The 23426-nt window shown below is 42.9% G+C and overlaps 1 protein-coding gene and 1 pseudogene across 2 annotated transcripts in view; one reads left to right on the top strand and one right to left on the bottom strand.

Moving 5' to 3' along the window:
• Positions 7072-7711, bottom strand: LOC463008 (40S ribosomal protein S12 pseudogene; annotated as a pseudogene).
• The window catches only part of RNF169 (ring finger protein 169), an 88968-nt gene continuing 74396 nt past the window's right edge, over positions 8855-23426 (top strand). The window contains exon 1 of one of the 2 annotated variants that reach the window (XM_063783250.1): positions 8855-10948. In XM_063783250.1, coding sequence (XP_063639320.1) covers positions 10384-10948 — 565 coding nt within the window. In that variant the 5' untranslated portion in view covers positions 8855-10383. The remainder of the gene's footprint in view (positions 10949-23426) is intronic. The other variant, XM_522106.8, reaches the window with a different exon arrangement.

Genomic DNA, 23426 nt, shown 5'->3' on the forward strand with positions numbered 1-23426 from the left:
TTTTCTTCCTATCTCCCGCCAGTTTAAAATGCTTGCATCTCTTAATAGTCAGCCTTCTCTTAGCTCTGCAATTGGGCTCAATGCACTCAAGGCTCAGCACAGTCTTTTTTGTGGTTTTAACCTTTTTCTGGAAAATTGGCTTAGTCTGCCCACCCTAGCCACTCTGCTTCTTGTTATAATGCTGCTTTCCCTGGACATACAGTGGATCCTTACCCTTCTTGTACTGCGTCAGTTTGTGGGGTTGGTGCTTGCCTCACTTCTTACGGAAAGTCTGGCAGGTTTTAGGAATGTTCACCATGTTTGTAGGTGTGCTATTGATATAGAAAATGAATTTAAAAAAGAAAGAAAAGAAATGGAGGATGGAATATTTATCTGTATTATCTGATTCATATGAGTAATGAACCCTAGATTCAAGACCCCAAATCCTTGGAATTCACCCACATTAGTATTTTCATCATCATTATTATTACCCTTACTTTTATTATCATCTCACCACCATCATTATCAATAACAGCACTGCACGGCACATGGGAGTATTTAACGTTTGTTGAATGACTGAATAAATGAAGAGCAACTTTACAGCTGACCTCTGACTTCCTTTTTAGTCTTATTTACTCCTCCTCCTCTGCCTCAGTCCAACTTCTTATCTATACTGTGTGTAGATACTCAGAGTCATTTTCACTGAACACATGCCTCCATGCCTCCTTGTGTTGGCTTATTCTGCTATTCTTTCTATTTGTAATTCCCATTTCCCTTCTCTGATGAGTTCTCATTCTTCCTTTAGGACCTAATTCTGTATTCCATCCAGGTACATAGTCACTTCCTCTTCTGTGCCTCCATATTGCCTTTTCTACATCACTGTTAAATGCTCATCTCTTAAATTATAGGTGTTGGTGTATCTGTCTCCCTCCCTAGATAGGGAGTATCATGAGGGCAGAGATGGTATATTTCATCTCTGTGTTATCAGGAACCATTATTGGACTTGCCATATAGCAGTTTAACAATATTTGTTGAAATCTTCCTTTTTGTATTGGGCATACAGGTTGCCTTGCAGAAGAGTGTGCTAGAGGAGAAGATGTACAATGTTGGTCAGAACATGGTCCCTTGCCCCAAGTTCTTACAATCTAATTGGGAGAGAATCTTTTCATAGAGATATAGCATTAAAACTCGATGTATTCTAGAATTAAATATGAGACTGGAGAAAGCTTGGTGTGGAATATGTGTAGAACTGGAGTAGTGAGTCAAAAGACTTGTTTTCTAGTTTCTACTTTACTAGTCACTCACTATGTGGCTTTGGCAAATTATTTCCCCTCTTTAGACCTTGGTTTTCTTCTCTTGAAACAAAAAGGTTTGATTGGAAGCCTTGGATGGTTTCTAAAGCCAGTTATAGCTCTGACATTCTGATTCTGGAGTTTGGAAACTGGGTGGAGGAGACCGCGTAGGCTCAGTTTGCCCCCTGGTGGTCAAACTGAGCAACATCACAGACCCAGGAGACGCCTGCAGGCATTTCCCAGGGATGGGATTGCAGAACACAGAGCCAAGTAAACAAAGAACAGGACGATGACCATTCTAGTGCAGAACCCATCAGGTTTCTCGTTGATCACTAGTAGATTGGTATAGAAGCCTGTCTTCCTTCAGGACAAAGGAACTTGGGAGATCATGCTTTCTGTTCTCAGCCTCCAGCTGAACCCATCTCTCCCGTTTCTTTCCAAAGTAGACAAAGTCAATCTCTGACAGGCTATTTTGTAGCTCCCCTGACTTTTTCTTCTGCTGCAATCACAGTGCTCTCTTCTGAGGCAAATCCTCCATTCTGCTCAATGTAACTATTCGTCTATTTATTTATGACAAGAAGAGGTTTTCACTCTTCTCATTCTTTTCCTGGGACAGGTCCATGACCCACTCCTTCTTGGAGACTTGGACCAAAGTGAAGGTAGTAGGATATCTTTGATGAGACTGGGAAAATAGAGACTCTGTGAGAATAAGAAATGTGATTTACGCTATAAAAGGTGAGCAATACTAGCAGAGAAAGTTTTGTCTTTTAGATATTTCACTCTGAGTGCAGTTGGGTAAGGCCATTTGCCCATTTCTTTTCCCTCTTATTCTCTATATCTTGAACCTAAGGGATTTCTTTTTAAAAAAATTTTTTAATGATAATTAATTCTCATCTTTTTTTATTATTATACTTTAAGCTCTAGGGTACATGTGCACAACGTGCAGGTTTGTTACATATGTATACATGTGCCACGTTGGTGTGCTGCACCTGTTAACTTGTCGTTTACATTAGGTATTTCTCCTAATGCTATCCCTCTCCCAGCCCCCCACCCCACGACAGGCCCCAGTGTGTGATGTTCCCCACCCTGTGTCCAAGTGTTCTCATTGTTCAATTTCCAACTGTGAGTGAGAACATGTGGTGTTTGGTTTTCTGTCCTTGCGATAGTTTGCTCAGAATGATGGTTTCCAGCTTCATCCATGTCCCTACAAAGGACATGAACTTATCCTTTTTTATGGCTGCATAGTATTCCATGGTGTATATATGCCACATTTTCTTAATCCAGTCTATCATTGATGGACATTTGGGTTGTGAACCTAAAGGATTTCTTAAAGCCACCTCTATCCTCTTAAAAAACAAAAAGAACAACTCTACACTATAAATATATACAATTTCTATTTGTCAATTAAAATTTAAAAAACAGCTGGGCACGGTGGCTCATGCCTGTAATCCCAGCACTTTGGGAGGCCAAAGTGGGCAGATCACGAGGTCAGGAGTTTGAGACCAGCCTAGTCAATGTGGTGAAACCCTGTCTCTACTAAAAACACAAAAAATTAGCCTGGCGTGGGGGCATGCACCTGTAGTCCCAGCTATTCAGGAGGCTGAGGCAGAAGAATCGCTTGAACCCAGGAGGCGGAGGTTGCAGTGAGCCAAGATCATGCCACTGAACTCCAGCCTGGGTGATAGAGCTAGACTTCGCCTCAAAAAAAAAAAAAAAAAAAATTAAAAACAACTAAATCAAAGAGGAAACTAATTGCTTGGAACTTGGGGCCAGAGCCTAGAGGAACAAGAATAGGGGCCCTGAGTGCAGGGAAAAGAGGAAGAAAGACTGAGGCGAGGAGAGGGAGGTGCAGAGAGGAGTAAGACTAGTTGCCAATTCTAAGTGGATTTATAGGCATCTGGAGGGAAAATGTAAAGCAATTAAAGAGGCCAGGCATGGTGGCTCACGCCTGTAATCCCAGCACCTTGGGAGGCCAAAGCCGGCGGATCATGAGGTCAGGAGATCAAGACCATCCTGGCTAATACGGTGAAACCCCTTCTCTACTAAAAATACAGAAAAATTAGCTGGGCATGGTGGCGGGCGCCTGTAGTCACAGCTACTCGGGAGGCTGAGGCAGGAGAATAGTGTGAACCTGGGAGGTGGAGCTTGCAGTGAGCTGAGATGGCGCCATTGCACTCCAGCTTGGGTGACAGAGCAAGACTCCGTCTCAAAAAAAAAAAAAAAAAAGAAAGAAATTAAAGAACTATTTTGCCCCACCAATGTGCTTGTTTGTTAGTTAGAATATTTTTCTGACAATGAGTACTTTGAAAGTCACTAAACATAAAAGTGTAACTAAGGCGATAACATTCATTCATTCCACAGCAGCTGGAATATGTCAAACACTGTACCTAATGCTGTTCCTGCTCAAACTGGTCAGCATCTAGACTTTGTCTTCCGTGTTTGCTGCTGAATTCTTAGCACTTACATAATCCTGCCACATAGTAGGTGCTCAATAGATATTTGTTGAATGAATGAATGAATGAATGAACATTAGCTGCACCATACTTTCTCCAGTAATATCTCAACTCTGGGGGTGGGATGAAGCCTGCTTAGATTCTTTTTGTTATTCACTGATAATTATAGAATCGAGATTTATCCTTATAGAATACAAATCCAGGCTAGGCATAGTGGCTCACGCCTGTAATCCCAGCACTTCAGGAGGCCAAGGAGAGTGGATCACTTGAGGTCAGGAGTTTGAGACCAGCAGGCTGGCTAACATGGTGAAACCCCGTCTCTACAAAAATACAAAAAAAAAAAAAAAAAAAAAAAAAATTAGCCGGGTGTGGTGGTGCATGCCTGTAGTCCCAGCTACTCAGGAGGCTGAGGCAGGAGACTTGTTTGAACCCAGGAGGTGGAAGTTACAGTGAACCAAGATTGTGCCACTGCACTCTAGCCTGCGTAACAGAGCAAGACTCCATCTCAAACAAACAAACAAAACCAAAACAAAAATCCATATGTACCAATCCCTTGGGCCAAATATTAAATCTTTCAATTACTTTAGGTTTAAATCAGAGAGGTATATGGTTGCTTAGCATGACACTTGGCACGTGGTAGTTGCTCAATAAATTCTAGTTTCTTTTCTTCTCCAGTTTTCTAGTCTCATCTCTAACCTGATGTTCTAGCCACATCAAATTCTTTATCAGTCCCACACAGGTCCCAAACTTTTATGCCTTTGTGCCTTGGCTCTTATTTTCTCTCTGCTTTCCGTTGTATCCATGTGGTGAACTTCCTTCCCTCAGTCTTTAAAAACGAGCTCAAATGTCCCCTCTTCTGTGAAATCTCCTGAACTTCCTCTCACCTTTGCTCCCTGCTTCCATGGCACTCTGTTTATGTCTGTTGTAGCCCTTGCAATTCTTCTATAACTCTTCTGTTTTCTGCTATATTTTTTTCTACTTTTGCCTTTCTGTTAGGTTTTGACTTTGAGGGGGCAAGGACCAAGTCTTATTTGTATTCATAGAGTGTTTGGAAAGAGTCTGGAGGAGGCTGGGCAGATGACATGACAAACACAGATGGAGGGATTAGATTTGCAAAAGAATTACCTAGGCCGGGCGCAGTGGCTCACGCCTGTAATCCCAGCACTTTGGGAGGCCGAGGCAGGTGGAGGTCAGGAGATGGAGACCATCCTGGCTAACACAGTGAAACCCCATCTCTACTAAAAATACAAAAAATTAGCCGGACATGGTGGCGGGCACCTGTAATCCCAGCTACTCAGGAGGCTGAGGCAGGAGAATGGCATGAACCCGGGAGGCGGAGCTTGCAGTGAGCCGAGATCGCGCCACTGCACTCCAGCCTGGGCGACACAGCGAAACTCTGTCTCAGAAAAAAAAAAAAAAAAAAAAAAAAAAGAATTACTTCCTCTGAAACAAAAGGGAAGGAACTGAAGATGAATAAAAGTAAGAAGGTAGCAAGAATCTTTAAAGCAAAATGGAAGGGGCCAAATCTCAGGGGGAGATCTGACTTGAGGGAGGAAGAGCACAGGAAGAAGATGCTATCCAAAGAGGACAGGTGGCACTGGTGTGGTCTGAGGGGCTTAGCCTTCTTCTTTTTAGATGTGTGAGGTCTCAGGATGGACTCAGCAGCACTTAAGCTAGAAGGAGAGGTCTTGGGCTTGCAGGAAGAAACAGCCTTGTCTCCACCTGGAACTAGGCTGAATGGCCTTGCTCATATCTGAGTCTTTCAGTCCAGCAAGGAGAAGCTGGAGCCATCAGCTAGAGGGAAGGTTTGTAGTGATGTGGATGAGGAGTGAGGAAGGGGTAGTGGTGGGGTGGAACCATGCAGAGCTATCTGGGTAGAGGTGCTATGAGAAGGATGGTAGGGAATTCTGACAGCAATGCAATCCTCAGAAAGCAGCTGGAGGGGAAGCATTGGTACCTGGGGCTGCACTGCCATTTGTTCCAGTTGGCATCGTGCATTAAAGGGAGTCTGTGAATCCTTCTTCCCATGGTGGTCTGTGGTGCAGGTGGGGCCTTAGAGAAAAGCTATTTGGGCTCGTTCTACTCTAGGCTGTTGGCTTAAGCTTCTTGTATCATTTTATAATCTACCAAGCACCCTTGACAACCATTTTTAGGTGACACTTCAAAAACAACAAGCTAATGTCTCAGTTAGAGTACTTTGATGTAAACAACAGAGACTGTGAGTCATTTAAGAAAAAATGAAATTTACTGAAAGGATACAAAGAGTTGACAGGAAAACTGCAGCATCGGATATGGAAAATGGGCTGTAACCTAGGCAGGCTCGGCAACGGGAACCACAGCCAAGTCTGTGTCACAGGTACAGCCTGGCATGGCCACCCTCATCATGGCAGGGCCACCCCCCTCAAACCCCACCAGGGCCCCACTGCTGTTGCATACCTACTGTCTCTGTTGCTATGAATAATTCTAAAATTGTCTCTATGTTTTCATGTCACTTGCTGAAGATGCCAAGCTCAGAGAAGAGTGGCCAGGTGGCTGAGCCTGGGTCATGTGTCACGTCCTAACTGTTAGGGGGCAGGGAGAAGAATATCCCTTCAGGTTCAGCTTCCCTAGCCTCATCAATACTATACAGAATGGGGAATTCCCTAAATAGAAAGGAGGTTTGGGCCAGGCATGGTAGCTCATGCCTGTAATCCCAGCACTTTGAGAGGCCGAGGCAGGTAGATCACTTGGGCTTAGGAGTTCGAGACCAGCCTGAGCAACACGGTGAAACTCTGTCTCTATAAAAAATATAAAAGTTACCTGGGTGTGGTGTCATGTGCCTGTAGTCCCAGCTACTCAGGAGGCTGAGGTGAGAGGATTGCTTGAGCCTGGGAGGCAGAGGTTGCAGTGAGCCGTGATTGCTTACTGCCCTCCAGCCTGGGCAAAAGAATGAGACCCTGTCTCAAAAAAAAAAAAAAAAAAAAAAAAAAGAGAAAGAAAGGAAGGAAGGAAGGAAGGAGGGAAGGAAGGAAAGAGGTTTGGATGCATTTTTGTCAGTTTTCAATTTTCATCACAATCCCAGGCTGCTAGGCTTGAAACTTTAGAATCATCCTCATTGTTATTAGCTTCCCACATAGTGAGTGGCTCTCCAGATTTCTTAGGTGTGCCTTGCTCTCTGTCACCACTATTGCTTTTAGTAAGATTACTCAGCAATGGCATAGAGGAGAGAAGAGGCTGGAAATTGGAAGTTGGACTTCTACAATGTTAGTGCTGGAATGGTCCTCTGAATTTATCTATTGTAGTGGTCTTACCTAGGAGTATTCATTAGTATTCTTATGGCACTAAAAAAAAAAAAAAAATACACAGCCTGATATCCCCCACCTGGGTTTCTGGGTTCACTAGATCTGAGGTGGGACCTTGATATATACAGGTGTTTCTGAGGTGTGTCCCAGGTTGAGAACTGATGACTTTCTTTTTTTTTTTTTTTTTTTTTTTTGTGAGCCAAAGATTTATTTCTTCATTTCTTGCATTTGAAATACTCTTCGATGACATCCTTGGCCTGAGACTCCTTGCCATAGTCCTTAACTACTACACAACTGTAACCAACCACTTTACGGGGTTTCCCCTCTCTGTCAATTTTACAGAGGCCTACCCATTCTCCTAGTTTCTTGTTGTCATCAACCTTAATTAGGTTGATTTGGTGTTCAGCACAAAGGGCCTCCACCAACTTGACATACATAGGCTCATCACAGTTGGATGCAAGCACACAAAGATGGGCTTGGCGCTTGTCTAAGACTTTGGCAGCTTCGCGAATTCCACGTGCTAGGCCATCGTGGATGAGGGCGGTCTTCAGCACCTCTTGTAAAGCAGTATTAACCTCCATTACACCTCCAGCAGCAATGCCTTCCTCGGCCATGGCAGTGGGTTACGGGTGAACCTGAATCTTGAACGCACCCAAGCCTCCGCCTCCGCGTGACTCAGCGGTAGCAGGGAAAGAGCGAGAACCGATGACTTTCAATACTCTTTTTTTTTTTTTTGAGATGGAGTCTTGCTGTGTCGCCCAGGCTGGAGAGCAGTGGTGCCATCTCGGCTTACTGCAACCTCCGCCTCCCGGGTTCACGCCATTCTCCTGCCTCAGCCTCCCGAGTAGCTAGGACTACAGGCGCCCGCCACCACACCCGGCTAATTTTTTGTATTTTTAGTAGAGACGGGGTTTCACCATGTTAGCCAGGATGGTCTTGGTCTCCTGACCTCGTGATCTGCCTGCCTCGGCCTCCCAGAGTGCTGGGATTACAGGCGTGAGCCACAGCACCAAGCCTTCAATACTCTTGTTTTAAAAATGAGGAGATTGAGGCCCAGAAGGAAGTTAGCTGTTTGAAATCATGAGTTAGAAGGGGCCAAGACCAACCCCAGATCTCCTGGCTTCTGGTCCAGTGCTACTGAGACCTCTTGCTTTTTCCCTCTGCTAAAGGAAATTTTCTATATTTATTTGTATCCAAGAAAGCATGCTATGTTTCTGTGGCTCAGCTCCTCCAACAGTAAACAGATTAAAAGATCCAAACCATCGAGAGTGAACAGCCTGCACAAATGGTCCCATTTCTAATGATGGTTGGCTTGATCTCTGGATCACATATCTCCTTTGTCAGAATCCGGGAAAAATGTCCTCAAGAACCTTAAGTTGGGATGGAAGTGGGCAGGACCCATGGATAAAGGATAGCCTAGCCAAGGCCATACTTCTGTGTCTGGCAGGATTCTGTCTGGGTCTCTATGCAAACAGGTCTTTGTTTTAATCACCCATTGGCCTTTCTTCAACTCTTGACTGTCCTTTAGCCATCTGGTTCTTATCTTGGGAATCCATCACCTTTTTTTCCCCCTGCTCTCTGAGTTAATCAATCACTCGGCACTGGATTGGTTTACCGCTAGCTCTGGGCAATCTCATCAAAACCCAGGGCTTCTCATGCCTTCTATTATATTATGTTGATTTTTTTTTTTGAGACAATGTCTCGTTCTGTCGTCCAGGTTGGAATGCAGTGGTGCCATCATGGCTCACTGAAGCCTTAACCTCATGGACTCCAGTGATCTTCCTGCCTCAGCCTCCTGAGTACAGGTGAGTGCCACCATGCCCAGCTAATTTCTGTATTTTTTGTAGAGATGGGGTTTCACCATGTTGCCCAGGCTGGTCTTTAACTCCTGAGCTCAAGCGATCTGCCTGCCTCATCCTCCCAAAGTGCAGGCGTGAGCCACCGCCCCCAGCCTATGTTGCTTTTTTATTTTTCTCTCTTTACAAAACTCGTGTTATCCTATAAAGGTTTCCACTAAGAAATGCCATTTATTTAATGCTTCCCATTCTTTGCTCTGCTCCAAATCTATCCCAGGGCAAAGAAAGCAAAGAATGGGAGAACTACTGTAGCAGAACCACCTTTCCATTAGAGAGGGGTCATTCTTTCTCCTGGAATCTCTGCATCTAGAAAGAGCGCTAGCATCAAAGTCCAAGCACCTCTCCCTAGCTCAAGCAGGAGTGACACGGTCAGAGCTGGCCTATAGGAAGCAACTCGAAGAGTGTGGAGGATGGATTAGAAGAGAGGTTGGGAGAGGGGAGACAATCAATCTATAGCAGCTACTGCAGTAATCTAGATAAGAGATGATTAGACCTGAATTGGGCAGTGGGAATGGGATGAAGAGGTGGGGAAATAGTCATTTTGATAGTGGAATTGACAGGACTAAATAACTGATGGTTTGTGGGAGATAAGGAAGAAGTTCAAGATGACTAGGTTTGGAGCTTGAGTACCTGGGAGGATGGGACCTTTCATAGAATGAAGGAAATAAGAAGAGCAGTTTTGAAAGGAGGATGGGAGACAGTGACATTAGTTTTGTACATGAGGAATGTAGGGATCTAAGAGGATGTTTCCATCAGGCAGTTGAATATGGAGGGCTGGACTCAGGAGGCCTGGGCTGCAGACAGCAATCTGGGAGCTCCCGAGGGAAGAAAATGTGGACCAGTGCAGCACGCAGAGTGAGAAGGGGACTGAGGCCTGAGCCTAGAGGAACACCCACATGGAAGCACCAAACACGGGAGACTGAGAAGGAGCCAAGGGCCTGGGAAAAAAACCAGGAAAGTGTGGTTTTACCAGCCAAGGGGGGCAGTTTCAGGAAGGGACATGGGGAGAGAGGATGAGGAGGTAGGATTGACAAGAGGCTGCTCCTTTCGGCAGTTAGTTACCACGGTGGGCCTGGTTTCAGTCACAAAGCTACCCCCATCCTTAGGAGAGAGCTCAGGCCCTCATATCAAATGAACACTAAGGCAGGTTTCTGAGTAACTCACATATTCCCCACTCACTTTCTCCTCAGTTATCAAGGCATTACAGGATAAGTACGTGTATCAAAGTTTAACATCGTTCAGAATTGCCAGTAAAGCCCCTCAGTTCCCACCTCTTTCAGTTCAGTAAGAGGAAACTGCAAGGACTTTTCGAGAGTGCGGCTGATGACCGCATATATAAAGAATAACTAATAAATATTAATGAAGTATCCCCTCTGGCCAATCAGGTCTGAGGAGAACCCTCTTTGGGCTCACAGAAGCCTCGCCCCTCATGAATATGTAGATAGCACTGCCCACCGCGCGTACTGCCCCGCCCTCCACTCTTCTCCCTCGCAACCGACTCTCCCTTCAAACGGGAAACAAGATGGCGGCTGCAGGTCCGAGTACTCGGGCCTCTTCCGCGGCGGCAGCAGCCGCTCTGAGTCGGCGGGGCCGGCGAGGCCGCTGTGACGAGACGGCGGCAGCTAAGACTGGGGCCCCAGGCCCGGCTTCTGGACCTTCGCTGTTGGTGTTGTCGCCGCCGTTGCTGCAGCCGCCGCTGCCGCCGCGGCCGGAGGAATCGGGCTGCGCCGGGTGCCTGGAGCCCCCCGGAGAAGCAGCGGCCCTGCCGTGCGGCCACTCGCTTTGCCGAGGCTGCGCCCAACGCGCCGCCGACGCGGCGGGCCCGGGTTGCCCTCGCTGCCGCGCCCGCGGCCCAGGCTGGGCCCGCCGTCGGGCCCGCGACGACGGCCAGGCCGACTCAGAGGTGCTGGGCGAGTGCGCCCGCCGCAGCCAACCCGAGCGCTGCCGCCCGCGCCGGGACGGGGGCGCGGCTGCCGCGGGGCCCAGGCCAGAGCAGGAGCCGCGTGCCGCGCCTGCGGAGCCAGGTGGAGCTTCCCCACTTCCCCTTAGGGTCTGGAGCGAGGCCGAGCGCGCCCCGGCCCGGCCTGGTGAGGGGGTGGAGAGTCCCGGGCCCTACTCGGGCGGGTGTGGAGAGTTCTCGTGGGATTAGAACCCGGGCTCTACCCAGGTGCAGTGTGTTTGTGAATTTTGAACTTCAGAGTGAAGGACAGGCACGTTGCATGCGGAGGGGCGGTGAGGGCACCCTGTGCCTTACGTAAGTCCGAAGTTTGGAGGGAAACAGAATTGTTGGAACAAGTTAGGGGCAGGTTGGAATTGGTGTGTGGGAGTGGGAGGGGCCTTGGATCAGAGAAGTGCTTGGTTTAATGTTGCATGAAGAGTTTGGGGGTCATATTGCTTGGAGAGATGTGGCTCCTGGCCTTGAAAGGGTCAGTGAAGGGTGTGGAGAATCCGGAGTTTAGGGAACAGGTTGAATTTGAGGATGTGAAGGGAGCTTTTCAGACTCGAGAGCAGAGGGGGTTGGGAGCACACTTGTGCAGTTGTTTTCATACATTTTGGAAAATGTATGCTTAGCACAGAACTTGGCACATAGTGAGGAAGCAATAAGTGACTGTCGTTTATATTTGTAATACTAGTACTACTAAGTCCAGTAGTGCCTGACAAAAAAGCTGGCTTGGGTTTAAAAGTTTGGAAACAAAGATTGGGTGGCAGGGGCTGCTTCTATCTCCTTGGCAGTATGGGTTTCCTACTGGCTTGCTGGCAATTAAAAGTCTGTTGTAGGACTCTTGCCTTGAACTTCTTTCCCCTAACACCAGCAGCCTGCTATTCCTCGGTTCTGAGCTTTGAAATGGAAAGTGCCCTGTATAAAATAAGACTGTTATAACTTAGGATTCTTTTGGGGACACACCCAGTCAACATAACATCTGCAGCTCTGTTTGATAAAAAATGCTTACCTAGAATGAGATTTTCAAGAAACATAAATCATGAAAGGCCAGATATTTGTACCTTCTGTTTTGGGAATTCTGCCATGTGTTTTTTTGGGTAAGGAAAGAGAGGCATTGCTTGTGTATGCAAGTGCAGCTTCTAGAAACCACAGGTTCTAGAATGCACTCTGTTTTGATTCAAGCCGCCAGAGACACCTGTCACTGTCCTAGGATATTGGGCTATTTTATTCCTGGGGTTGAGGGGGACCTGCATCTTACTTTCTATGTTCCTTGTCACTCCCCTCACCTTTTTTTTTTTTTTTTTTTTTTGAGATGGAGTCTCGCACTGTCGCCCGGGCTGGAGTGTAATAGTGCGATCTCCACTCACTGCAGCCTCTGTGCACCACCCCCTCAGGTTCAAGCGATTCTCCTGCCGCAGCCTCCCGAGTAGCTGGGATTACAGGCGCCCACCACCACGCCCGGCTTTTTTGTATTTTTAGTACAGATGAGGTTTCACTGTGTTGGCCAGGCTGGTCTTGAACTCCTGACCTTGTGATCCGCCCGCCTTGGCCTCCCAAGGTTTTTTTTTTTTTTTTTTTTTTTTTTTTGTTTTTTTTTTTTGAGACTGAGTCTCACTCTGTCTCCCAGGCTGGAGTGCAGTGGCCAATCTCTCAGCTGACTGCAACCTCTGCCTCCCAGGTTCAAGCGATTCTCCTGCCTCCGCCCAGTAGCTGGGACCACAGGCACGCGCCACCACGCCCTGCTAATTTTTGTAATTTTAGTAGAGACGGGGTTTCGCCATGTTGGCTAGACTGGTTTCGAACCCCTGGCGTCAAGTGATCCGCCCACCTCTGCCTCCCGAAGTGTTGGGATTACAGGCGTGAGCCACTGTGCTCAGCCCTCGTTATTCCTTTTAAGCTTCACAACATCCCTATGAGATAAGTACTTTTATTTCCATTTTATAGATGAAACTGAGGTCCAGAGAGGTTAAGTAACTTGCCTAAGGATGAAAACCCGATTCTATCCTATTCCTGCTCAAATCAGGGATGAAACGTCTTTAATTTTGTGGATGTAGTGTGATGGTTTCATATGCTACTTAATTTGCTTTATAGTCTGAGATTATGGTCACGATATAAGACAGTATTTCTCTGGTCTCCCTATTAGTACTACTGATTATATGGCCACATAGGATAGAAATTTTCATTTTGATTTCTAAGCTTGGAGACTGTTGTGAAATACCAGTTCTGAATTTGAACCATGAGAGGAAGTTTGGCTTGATGATTTGTGCAAACTTTTTCCCTTGAAGATGTTTTTGTCATAAAATTTATCAGTGATTAAGGGAAATTATCTAAAATGAGATTTCAAATTAGAATCTATTGAGTCACTTAGTATTCATTAATTACTTTATATGTTTATATGAGGACCAAAATGAAAAATGGTTTTCTTAAATGTTCTTGTTGTTGGATTGTTTTGTATATACAGTTATGTGCTTATTCAGTTGAAAAATTTTAGAATACAAAAATATTGCCAAAAGGCTTAGGAAGTATCTCTTAGCTTCAGTGGGTTGTCTGATCCTCTTGTAGTTATATACAGTATTTTTAAATTAAAATTTTTAATAGGCAGTGCATTCACAGGATTCAAACAAAAATGTAACAAAGTATACAATGAAAAGATTCCCTGTGGCCAGCCGTGGTGGCTCACCCCTGTAATCCCAGCACTTTGGGAGGCTGAGGTGGGCGGATCACAAGGTCAAGAGATGGAGACCAGTCTGGCCAACATGGTGAAACCCCGTCTCTACTAAAAATACAAAAATTAGCTGGTCATGGTGGTGTGTGCCTGTAGTCCCAGCTACTTGGGAGACTGAGGCAGGAGAATCTCTTGAACCCAGGAGGCGGAGGTTGCCGTGAGCCAAGATTGCACCGCTGCACTCTAGCCTGTTGACAGAGGGAGACTGTCTTAAAAAAAAAAAAAAAAAAAAAAAAGGGGAAAAAAAGAAATGATTCTCTCTTACCCCCTTATTTCTCACTCCCGTCAAAGATTCTTGGGCTGGGCATGGTGGCTCATGCCTGTAAATCTGGCACTTTGGGTGGCTAAGGCGGGCGGATCACTTGAGGTCAGGAGTTCAAGACCAGCCTGGCTAACATGGTGAAACCTTGTCTCTACTAAAAATACAAAAATTAGCCAGGTGCGGTGGCGCACGCCTGTAGTTCCAGCTACTGGGGAGGCTGAGGCGGGAGACTCGCTTGAACCTGGGAGGCGTAGGCTGCAGTGAGCTGACATCATGCCACTGCACTCCAGCCTGGTGGCAGAGCAAGACTCTGTCTCAAAAAAAAAAAAAAAAGATTCTTGTTTGTTCTTCCACAGTTTATGGATCTATCTACATGAAAATTCAAGTACGCTTATTTTTTGCCATTTTTATACAAAAGGTTGTACATTATACACACTGTTCTGTAACTTGCTTTTTTTTTGGTTTAAGAATACATCATCAAAGTCCATAGCAGTATGTTGTATGGAATTTTACTGAATGGATATAGCATAATTAACCACCTATTGGTGGACATTTTGATTGTTTCCTGTCTTTTGCTATTATAAATAATTGTTTATAAAATCATTATGTAAATGCATGTGTGCATTTTTATGGAGAAGTCACCAGTAGCTTTCACCAGAATCTGAACCATTGTTTTATTTTATTAATTAATTAATTAATTAATTTATTTTTTGAGACAGAGTCTTGCTCTGTTGCCCAGGCTGGAGTGCAATGGCATGATCTCGGTTCACCGCAACCTCCGCCTCACCGGTTCAAGCGATTCTCCTGTCTCCATCTCCCGAGTAGCTGGGATTACAGGTGTGCGCCACCACGCCCGGCTAATTTTGTATTTTTAGTAGAGACGGGGTTTCTCCATGTTGATCAAGCTGGTCTCAAACTCCTGATCTCAGGTGATCCACCCGCCTCGGCCTCCCAAAGTGCTGGAATTACAGGTGGTGAGCCACCGCGCCCAGCCTTGAACCATTGTTTTAATCTATGTCTCTCATTCTACAGAAGAGAAAACTGAGGCCCAGAACAGATAAGAGAGTAAGAGTTTACATGAGTTGATAGTAGATGAAAAAGGGTCAACAGAAACAGCCTAATTCACAGTGAAATGTTCATAATAGCTTTAATAAGGAAAACTAATAATACCAGTTTTATAAATATTTACATTGTGCTTTTATGAGTGGAAACAGCAACAGGATTACTAGGTTGGCACAAAAGTAATTATGGTTTTTGCCATAACTTTCAATGGCAAAAACAGCAATTACTTTTGTACCAGCCTAATAGCAATTTTAGTAATATTCAGAAATATATTGCTTAGTTGTATTCTCATCACATAGTTGGATCAATTGATAAAGGAAACATCAGGCCTGCTGGAAATGAAATTTTGTAGTAAATGCACTGGTATTTAAGTGACGTTCTTAATTTTTTTTTTATTTTGTTGAAGTCCAGTGCCTCTTTAGGAATTGCTTTGTGGAAAAAGTGTAAAGAGTTTGTGTTTTCTTGAAAATTTTGGTTGCACTGGTGACATTTTTGTTCTTTGCCTGCTTTTTTGGCAAGCTTTAAGGTTCAGAACCTTAAAGACCCCTGTGTACATGTTTTATTTAATTCTTCTATGCATTCACGGTTTGCTTTTGGATATAGTATCAGTTTTTGTTGATTTGTGAAACTGTGTGTGTAAAGGCTACATCAGTGATCATTTCAAAATGAACTCAGAGTTCAACTTCATATTCTTTGAGGATCTGCAACTCGTATATATTGACATATTAAATATTTGGACCATTTTGAGCAATATTCGGGAATTATGTAATATGTGTCTACTCTGTGCCAGGTCTTTGGGAAACATTAGTGAATGAAATATTAAAGATCTCTCTCTCTCTCATGGAGCTTATATTCTAAATTTAGAGACATTCCTTATCTGTTGATTTAAAAAACACACTTACCATACAGGCTTACATAGGTAGATTTTGAACTATACATTGCAGCCACACTTAAGCATCATTTAAAAATGATTAATGAATTTTAAGAATTCATTTAGTCTGTTTGAAATCAAGGATGGTTATTCCAAATCATACTGCTTTTAGATTTGAAACCGAGACCTTTTTACTTTTTAGGATTCTTTTTCTTCGGCTATGGGTAATGACTGAAGAAAAGCTAGACAAAGGCTGGTGAATCTTTTAAATTGGCAGTTTAAATTTTTTTATCTTCGTGGTGTTAAAAGTGCTTTTCAGAAATTGAATAGATAGGCCAGGCGCGGTGGCTCACATCTGTAATCCCAGCACTTTGAGAAGCAGAGGTGGGCGGATCACTTGTGGCCAGGAGTTCGAGACCAGCCTGGCCAACATGGGGAAACCCTGTCTTTACTAAAAACACAAAAATTAGCCGGACGTGGTGGTGCACGCTTATAGTCCCAGCTACCCGGGAGGCTGAGGCAGGAGATTCGCTTCAACCCGGGAGGCAGAGGTTGCAGTGAGCCGAGATTGCGCCACTGCACTCCAGTCTGGGCGACAGAGCGAGACTCTCTCTGAAAAACAAACAAATAAACAAAACACGAAAATTGAATAGATAAACAATTGCATAGTGCCTCACTTATCCCTTCTCATCCCATCTCAACTTCCCTGTTCACTTAGGGTTAACATTTCTGCATTTAAAAAATTTCCCCTTTCTGTGAAAAGCAAGTAGTTCTGGTTTATTACTCAGTTGACAGACAATGTTTGCTATGTGTGCAGCCTAAATTACATTTAGGACTAATGAATAATGAAACCATGTGATTGTAGTGCAAGAGGACAGGAATTCCCTAGTCTCTAAGGATTTGTTTAAAATATGTAAAATGACTCATTTCTTTATCCTTAATGACACATATCCGAGAATTTGAGAGTGTCCTTATGTGTTATACCAATACAGGAAACATTTGCCTTGTGCTAAGATGTTTTTTAAAGCTCTTGATGAGATTACATGCACTCTACCAACTAAACAGTAATTACTATTGAAGAATAGCTCCAATGTATGAATTCAGAATTGAACAGCAGGAATTTAGGAGGTATTTGTTTATTCATATTTTCACTCCCTGTCTTCTAGTTAATCCTGAAAGAGTTGCCTACCTCGAATTAATTTGTATCTGAGTTGGCTTGAGTATATGATGTAGGATATGTTTGTTAAATTTCATTCCACTAATTCAATGAGCATTTTGAGGGGCACACATTGTGCAAGATGATGCAATAAAAAAAGATGAATAAGACATGGTACCTTTTCTTTAAGACTCCACAGTGTGGTTGGGGAAACACATACTCAAATAACAATACAACGTGTTAAGTGAGGTAAACAGACAATGCTAACAGAGTAGAGGAATGGGCTGACTGACAATTTGCAGGAAGCCTGAGGAAGGCATTTGAATTGTATGTTGAAGAAACAGTAGGAATTCACCAGATGAGGAAGGAGGGGATGTCCATTCCAGGTAGAAGAGCCTGCATGTAGAGAGGCTTGAAGGTGCTTGGGATGTTCAGGGACTGGCAAAAAGCTAAATATAGGTGGAGTGTGGACTGGAGTGGGGAAGTAGAGAAGAGACTGAAGTTAGATCATGAAGGCCATTGTGTATTAGGGTAAAAGAATTTTGGACTTTATCCTATAAAGCTCTTAAAGATTTTTAAGTGGTGGAATAACATAATCATACTGTGCTTTAGAAAGACAATATATATTGGTTGGAAGAGGAAAGATGTGAGTAGAAACTGGAGGTGGGGAGTCGTTAGGGGACTGTTTTAGTAGTTCAGGCAAGCGACGAAGAGGGCCTGGACTAAAGCATTGGCTGTGGCAGTGTTAACTTCAGTCATTCATTAATTTAGTAACCATTTGAGGGTCTTCTGTGTGCTAGGTCTAGGCACTAGAGCTGCAAATAGAGGTAAAGCATGGTTCTGTCCCAAAGTGTAGTTGGGAAGATTGGGATGTAAATATGCAACTGAAATGTGGTATTATAAGTATTATAATAGCTGTTATGCAAGATATAATTGTAGAAGGCAGTGTAGTATATATTAATAGAGCAGGCTAATAGAGGAAAACCTGGAGACAGACTACCTGGGTTCAAATTCGAGCTTTGCTATTTATAGCTGTATGTTATTGGATACTCTCTGTGTCTTAGTTTCTTCATTTGGAAAATGGGAATAGTAATAGTATTAAAATCATAAGGTTGTTGTTAAAGACTAAATGAATTATTACAATGCTTGGTATATGAAGAGCTAGGTCAACAAATGTAAGGTATTTTCACAAAGAAGATAATCTAGTTTGGATGGGTCAGGAATGGCTTCAGTGAATGCCAGACATTTGACCATCAGTATTCATTAGGTGGATGAGGTCAGAATAAAGATGAGAGAGGGAAATAGTACATTTAAAGGCATAGGAACATGAAACAAGGAGCGTTCTAGGGATTGTAAACAGGAGTGGTTAGAGTATAGAGTGCATGTGGGAGAGTGGAAGCATGTGGGACTGCAGAAATTGGCAGTTGCTGAATAATAGTGGACTTTGAGTGCCATGCTGAGGAATGAGGATCCACTGAGGAGTTTCAAAGAGGAATTCATCTTTGAACTTTAGAGAGATCACTCCCATGGGAGTGTTGTAGCAAATAGATTGGAGAGCCCAAATTCTCTTTTTAGCAAGATGGCTAAAACTGACACAAATACTCAGAAAAACTGCATAATAAAGAACGACAATTCTTTTAAATGCATCTTTGAATATACAGGAAAGATAGGAAAATCTCCAGTTTCCAAAAACAAAAATGGAACTACAAACCAAAACTGTAAGCCCAAAAGCTGCATAATAAAGAACGACAGTTCTTTTAAATGCATTCTTGAATATACAGGAAAGATAGGAAAATCTCGTTTCCATAAACAAAAATGGAACTACAGACCAAAACTGTAAGCCCTTGAACCTATGCTGTATTGCCCTGGAGCAGAGTGAGGAGTGTAGAGATGGGTTATTTCAGGTGTTCTCTTCCTAGCAGGTTGAGTTTTACCATATGCAAAAAGGAATCAGAACTAAGATTTCTGCATAAAGTTGAGATTTTTGATGTGCTGCACTCTAGGTGAAAGGGTAGGCTAGAAAAAAAAATCTTCCCTATTACACAAGGAGACAACAAGAAATCTTGTCTTGATTTGCTTGAGCTCTATGCAAAGAGAAAATGAAAAAAGTTTGCCTGAGAAATTGAAGCACAAGATCTATACTTTGCTTACATTTGGGAACTGGGTTTATATTATATGGCTCAGAAATTAATATACAAACAGGCTTCAAGCTAGTGAGACAGGAAAAGACTCTGAGAGGTACGTCCATACCTTAGACCTCAAGGGATTCTTACAGAAGAAACAAGCCCAACTGAAGATGAATTTATGATTAAAAATGACACATGAGGAAATGGCTTTGTACCACAAATGAGAGTCAGCAGATAGAACAAGCAGGAGGATTATAGCTCCAAGAACTCGGATAAGAGAGTGACAATTTGAGAGAGAATTTAAATTAGCATATTTTAAGTGGCTAAAGACTTTAAAGAATTGACATCCCAAGAAATGAATAAAGCATTATGAAACAGACACATTTGAAAAAGAATGAAACATAATGAAAAATGTCATTGAGGTTAAAAATCTCAGTAAATAAGTTAAACAATAGTTTACACAGATGAAGAGAGATTAGCAAGGTGGGACATAGACATGAAGAAATTCTCAAGAATACAAATAAAGCAAAATATGAAAGAAGGCGAAGAAAAAGGAAAAGGACAAATCAAGAAGATCCAACATGTAATAGTACTTCCAGGAGAAAAAAAAATGTGGAGGAGATGTGGAATTTGAAGAGAAGATGACTTGAGAATTTTTTAGAATTAGTAAAAAGTCCTGAATCCTTAGGTTCGAGGCTCATGAGGCCCTAGCAAGAGGTTTTTTGTTTTTGTTTTGAGACGAGGTCTTGCTCTGTAGCTCAGGCTTGAGTACAATGGTGTGATCATAGCTTGCTGCAGCCTTGAACTCCCAGGCTCAAGTGATCCTCCCACCTTGGCCTCCCAAAGTGTTGGCATTACAAGCGTGAGCCACTGCACCTGGTACCTAGCAAGAATTAACAACAGAAAAGCAGCAACAAAACCCCACAACTAAACACATGGCAGTGGAACTTCAGAACACCAAAGACTATTAAGTATAACCAAAAAGGAAAGACAAGAGGAGCAATAATCAGACTGAGAGCATATATCTTTTAACCTACAAGAGAGACCAGAAGAAAACTGAATAATTTCTTCAGCCTTGAGAGAGATCTGAATTTCATACTCAGGTGAGTTATTCAAGAGTAAGGGCGCTGGGTGCGGTAGCGCACGCCTATAGTCCCGGCACTTTGGGAGGCTGAGGTGGGCGGATCGCTCAAGGTCAGGAGTTCAAGACCAGCCTGACTAACATGTTGAAACCCTGTCTCTACTAAATACAAAAAATTAGCCGGGTGTGGTGGCGCATGCCTGTAATCATTGGGAGTCTGAGGCAGGAGAATCGCTGAACCCAGGAGGCGGTGAGCCAAAATCCTACCATTGCACTCCAGCCTGGGCAACCATGAGCAAAACTCCATCTCAAAAGAAGAAAAAAGTAAGGGCAAAAATAAAAATATTTTCAGACAGGAAAAAGAGAATTTACCACAGTGTTTCTAAAAGAACTTACTATAAACCTAAAGCATATAGTGCAGGAAGAAAGAAATGTAACTTAGGGGAGAAAGTAGGATATAAGAAGTTGTGATGAAGAAAGAAGTCAGTAGGTAGACTAAGCCAATGTTGACTGTATAAAACAAAACAATTATCACTGATTTGTAGGGGCTAAAACCAAGGTAAAACTAAAATACTAGGCAAAGATAAAATGTAAGCGGGGAGAAAAGTGATTCTCATTACAGATTTCTAAAGTTCTGTCTATACGTAACGCAGTTCAATAGGAAGACAGAGATATTGATCAACTTAAGGCTTTAAGTCAGATGCACATTAAACATTTACAGGTAGACTGGACACGGTGGTTCATGCCTAATCTTAGCACTTTGGGAGGCCGAGGTGGGAGGATCATTTGAGTCCAGGAGTTCGAGACCAGCCTGGGCAAAAAAATGAGACCCTGTCTCTACTAAAAATCAAGTTAGCCAGATGTGGTGGTGTGCGCCTGTGGTCCCAGCAATACAGGAGGCTGAGGCAGGAGGACTGCCTGAGCCCAGGAGGTCAAGACTGCAGTAAGCTGTGTTCGTGCCACTGTTCTCCAACCTAGGTGACAGAGCGAGATCCTGTCTCAACGAATGGGGTTAATCCTGAAAAGAAATACAGTATATAACTTGATCTCTACACATATGTAGAACCATACACTTAAATTGGAGAACATGCATCCTTTTTAAACAAATATGCAACATTTACGTAATTTTCCTAGATTCATTTAGGCACAAAGGAAGTTTCGACAAATATGAAAGATATATAAGCTATCTTATCTGACCGTAGTATAATAAAATTAGAAATTAATAGTGAAAATATAACCAATTCCCCCTCCAATCCATGTTTGGAAATTGAAAAAAACAAAATTTAAATAACATGTGGGTAAAGAACAAAACCAGCCGGGTGCGGTGGCTCACGCCTGCAATCCCGGCACTTTGGGAGGCCAAGGCGGGTGGATCACCTGAGGTCAGGAGTTTGAGACCAGCCTGGCCAACATGGTGAAACCCCATCTCTACTAAAAATACAAAAAATTAGCCAAGTGTGGTGGCGGGTGCCTGTAATCCCAGCTACTTGGGAGGCTGAGGCAGGAGAATCGCTTGAACCCAGGATGTGGAGGTTACAGTGAGCTGAGATCGCGCCATTGCACTCCAGCCTGGGCAACAACCGCAGCCTGGGCAACATCTCAAAACAAAAACAAAAACAAAAACAAAAAAACCCCAAACCAAGTGGTCAACTGAAGAAGTTAAAAAAAGTAACAGCAGATTAAACCCAAAGGAAGTAGAAGATAGGAAAGAATAAAGAGCAGAAATTAATGGAATAGAAAACAAAAGAATTAGCAAGGCCAAAATCTAATTCATTGAAAAGATTAAGATCTATAACCCTAACCTCTGGCAAGATTGATCAAAGAAAAGGCATAAATATTAGGAATGAAAAAATACAACTACAGATATAATGAAGATTTAAAAAAACCTATAAATATAGAATATGGAAAACTTTCTGCCCATGAATTTGAAAAATTGGATAAAATAGTTTTGTGGAAAAGGATAACATGGCAGCTGACTCAAGAATAAATAGAAAGTTTGACTAGAAATGTAACTAATTAGCAAAGAGTAAAATCTCCCCACAAAGCAATACCACTGCGTGGACACAATGAGCAAAATGCAGAATATGGGAAAACTGTGGGACAAATGGCCTACTTTCTTCCACAAATAAATTAGGAAAAAAGCAACAGAGGGGTGATTCATGGATTAAAAGATACAATCAGTTTAAGTGTATGAACTTACTTGGATCCTGATTTGAAAAAACTGTATGAAAACATTTGATGAGAATTTGAATGCTGGCTGGATATTTGTTGGTATTAAAGACTTATATTTTTAGTGTGACAATAGTTTTCTGGTTATATATTTTAAAATAATCCTCTTAGATGTTAAAAATATTTATAGCTAAGATGATATGATGTCTGGGATTTGCTTCAAAATAACTTCAAATTTGTTCCAGGAGATAGGGAGCAGGTATTGATTAGGGGAGGATAGAAAATAAGATTGCTAATGATTGATTGCTGAAGCTGGATGATCTGTGGTAGTTCATTATACTGGTTTCTCTAATAATATATTTGAAACTTTTCCATAAAAAAAGCAAGAAGAAATTCTGTCCATTGAAGAAGTACCAGGCACAGATGGTTTTATGGGTTACCCAAATATTGAAGGATGGATGGTTCCAGGGAATAAATAAAATGTTTCCAGACTTGTTTTGGGGGCTTTTACAACTTGATAACAAAATCACACAAGTTAACAAAATCACACAAGAACTGTATGAGAAAGGAAAAGTACAGGCCACTCTCATGAACACAGATTTTTATTTTTTATCTTTTTATTTCTTTTTTTCTATTTTTTGTGGAGATGGGGGTCTCACTGTATTGCCCAGGCTGGTCTTAACTTCTGACCTCAAGCAATTCTCCTGCCTCTGCTTCCCAAAGTGCTGGGATTACAGGCGTGAATCACCACACCTGGCATGAACATAGATTTTTAAAATCTCAGGTGAAACACAGACTGAATCGAGTAGTATATTTTTAAAAAATCACAACCAAGTAGCAGTTATTCAAAGAATAGGAGTTTGGCTTAACATTAAGAATCTAATGTAGTTCCCCATATTAATAAACTAAAGGAGAGTAAAACCATATGGTCATTGCAATAGATGGCTTAAAAAAGCATTTGACAAAATTTATTTATTATTTAAAAAAAAACTAGAACATGTGGAATAGGAGAAAGTTTCTTTTTTTATTTTTATTTTTTTTGAGACAGGGTCTCACTCTGTCACCCAGACTGGAGTTCAGTGGCGTGATTTTGGCTCACTGCAACCTCCACCTGCCAGGTTCAAGCCTCCCGAGTAGCTGGGACTACAGGCACGGGCCACCACGTCTGGAT

The sequence above is a fragment of the Pan troglodytes genome, chromosome 9 (assembly GCF_028858775.2).
Source record: "Pan troglodytes isolate AG18354 chromosome 9, NHGRI_mPanTro3-v2.0_pri, whole genome shotgun sequence".
Classification (NCBI taxonomy): domain Eukaryota; kingdom Metazoa; phylum Chordata; class Mammalia; order Primates; family Hominidae; genus Pan; species Pan troglodytes.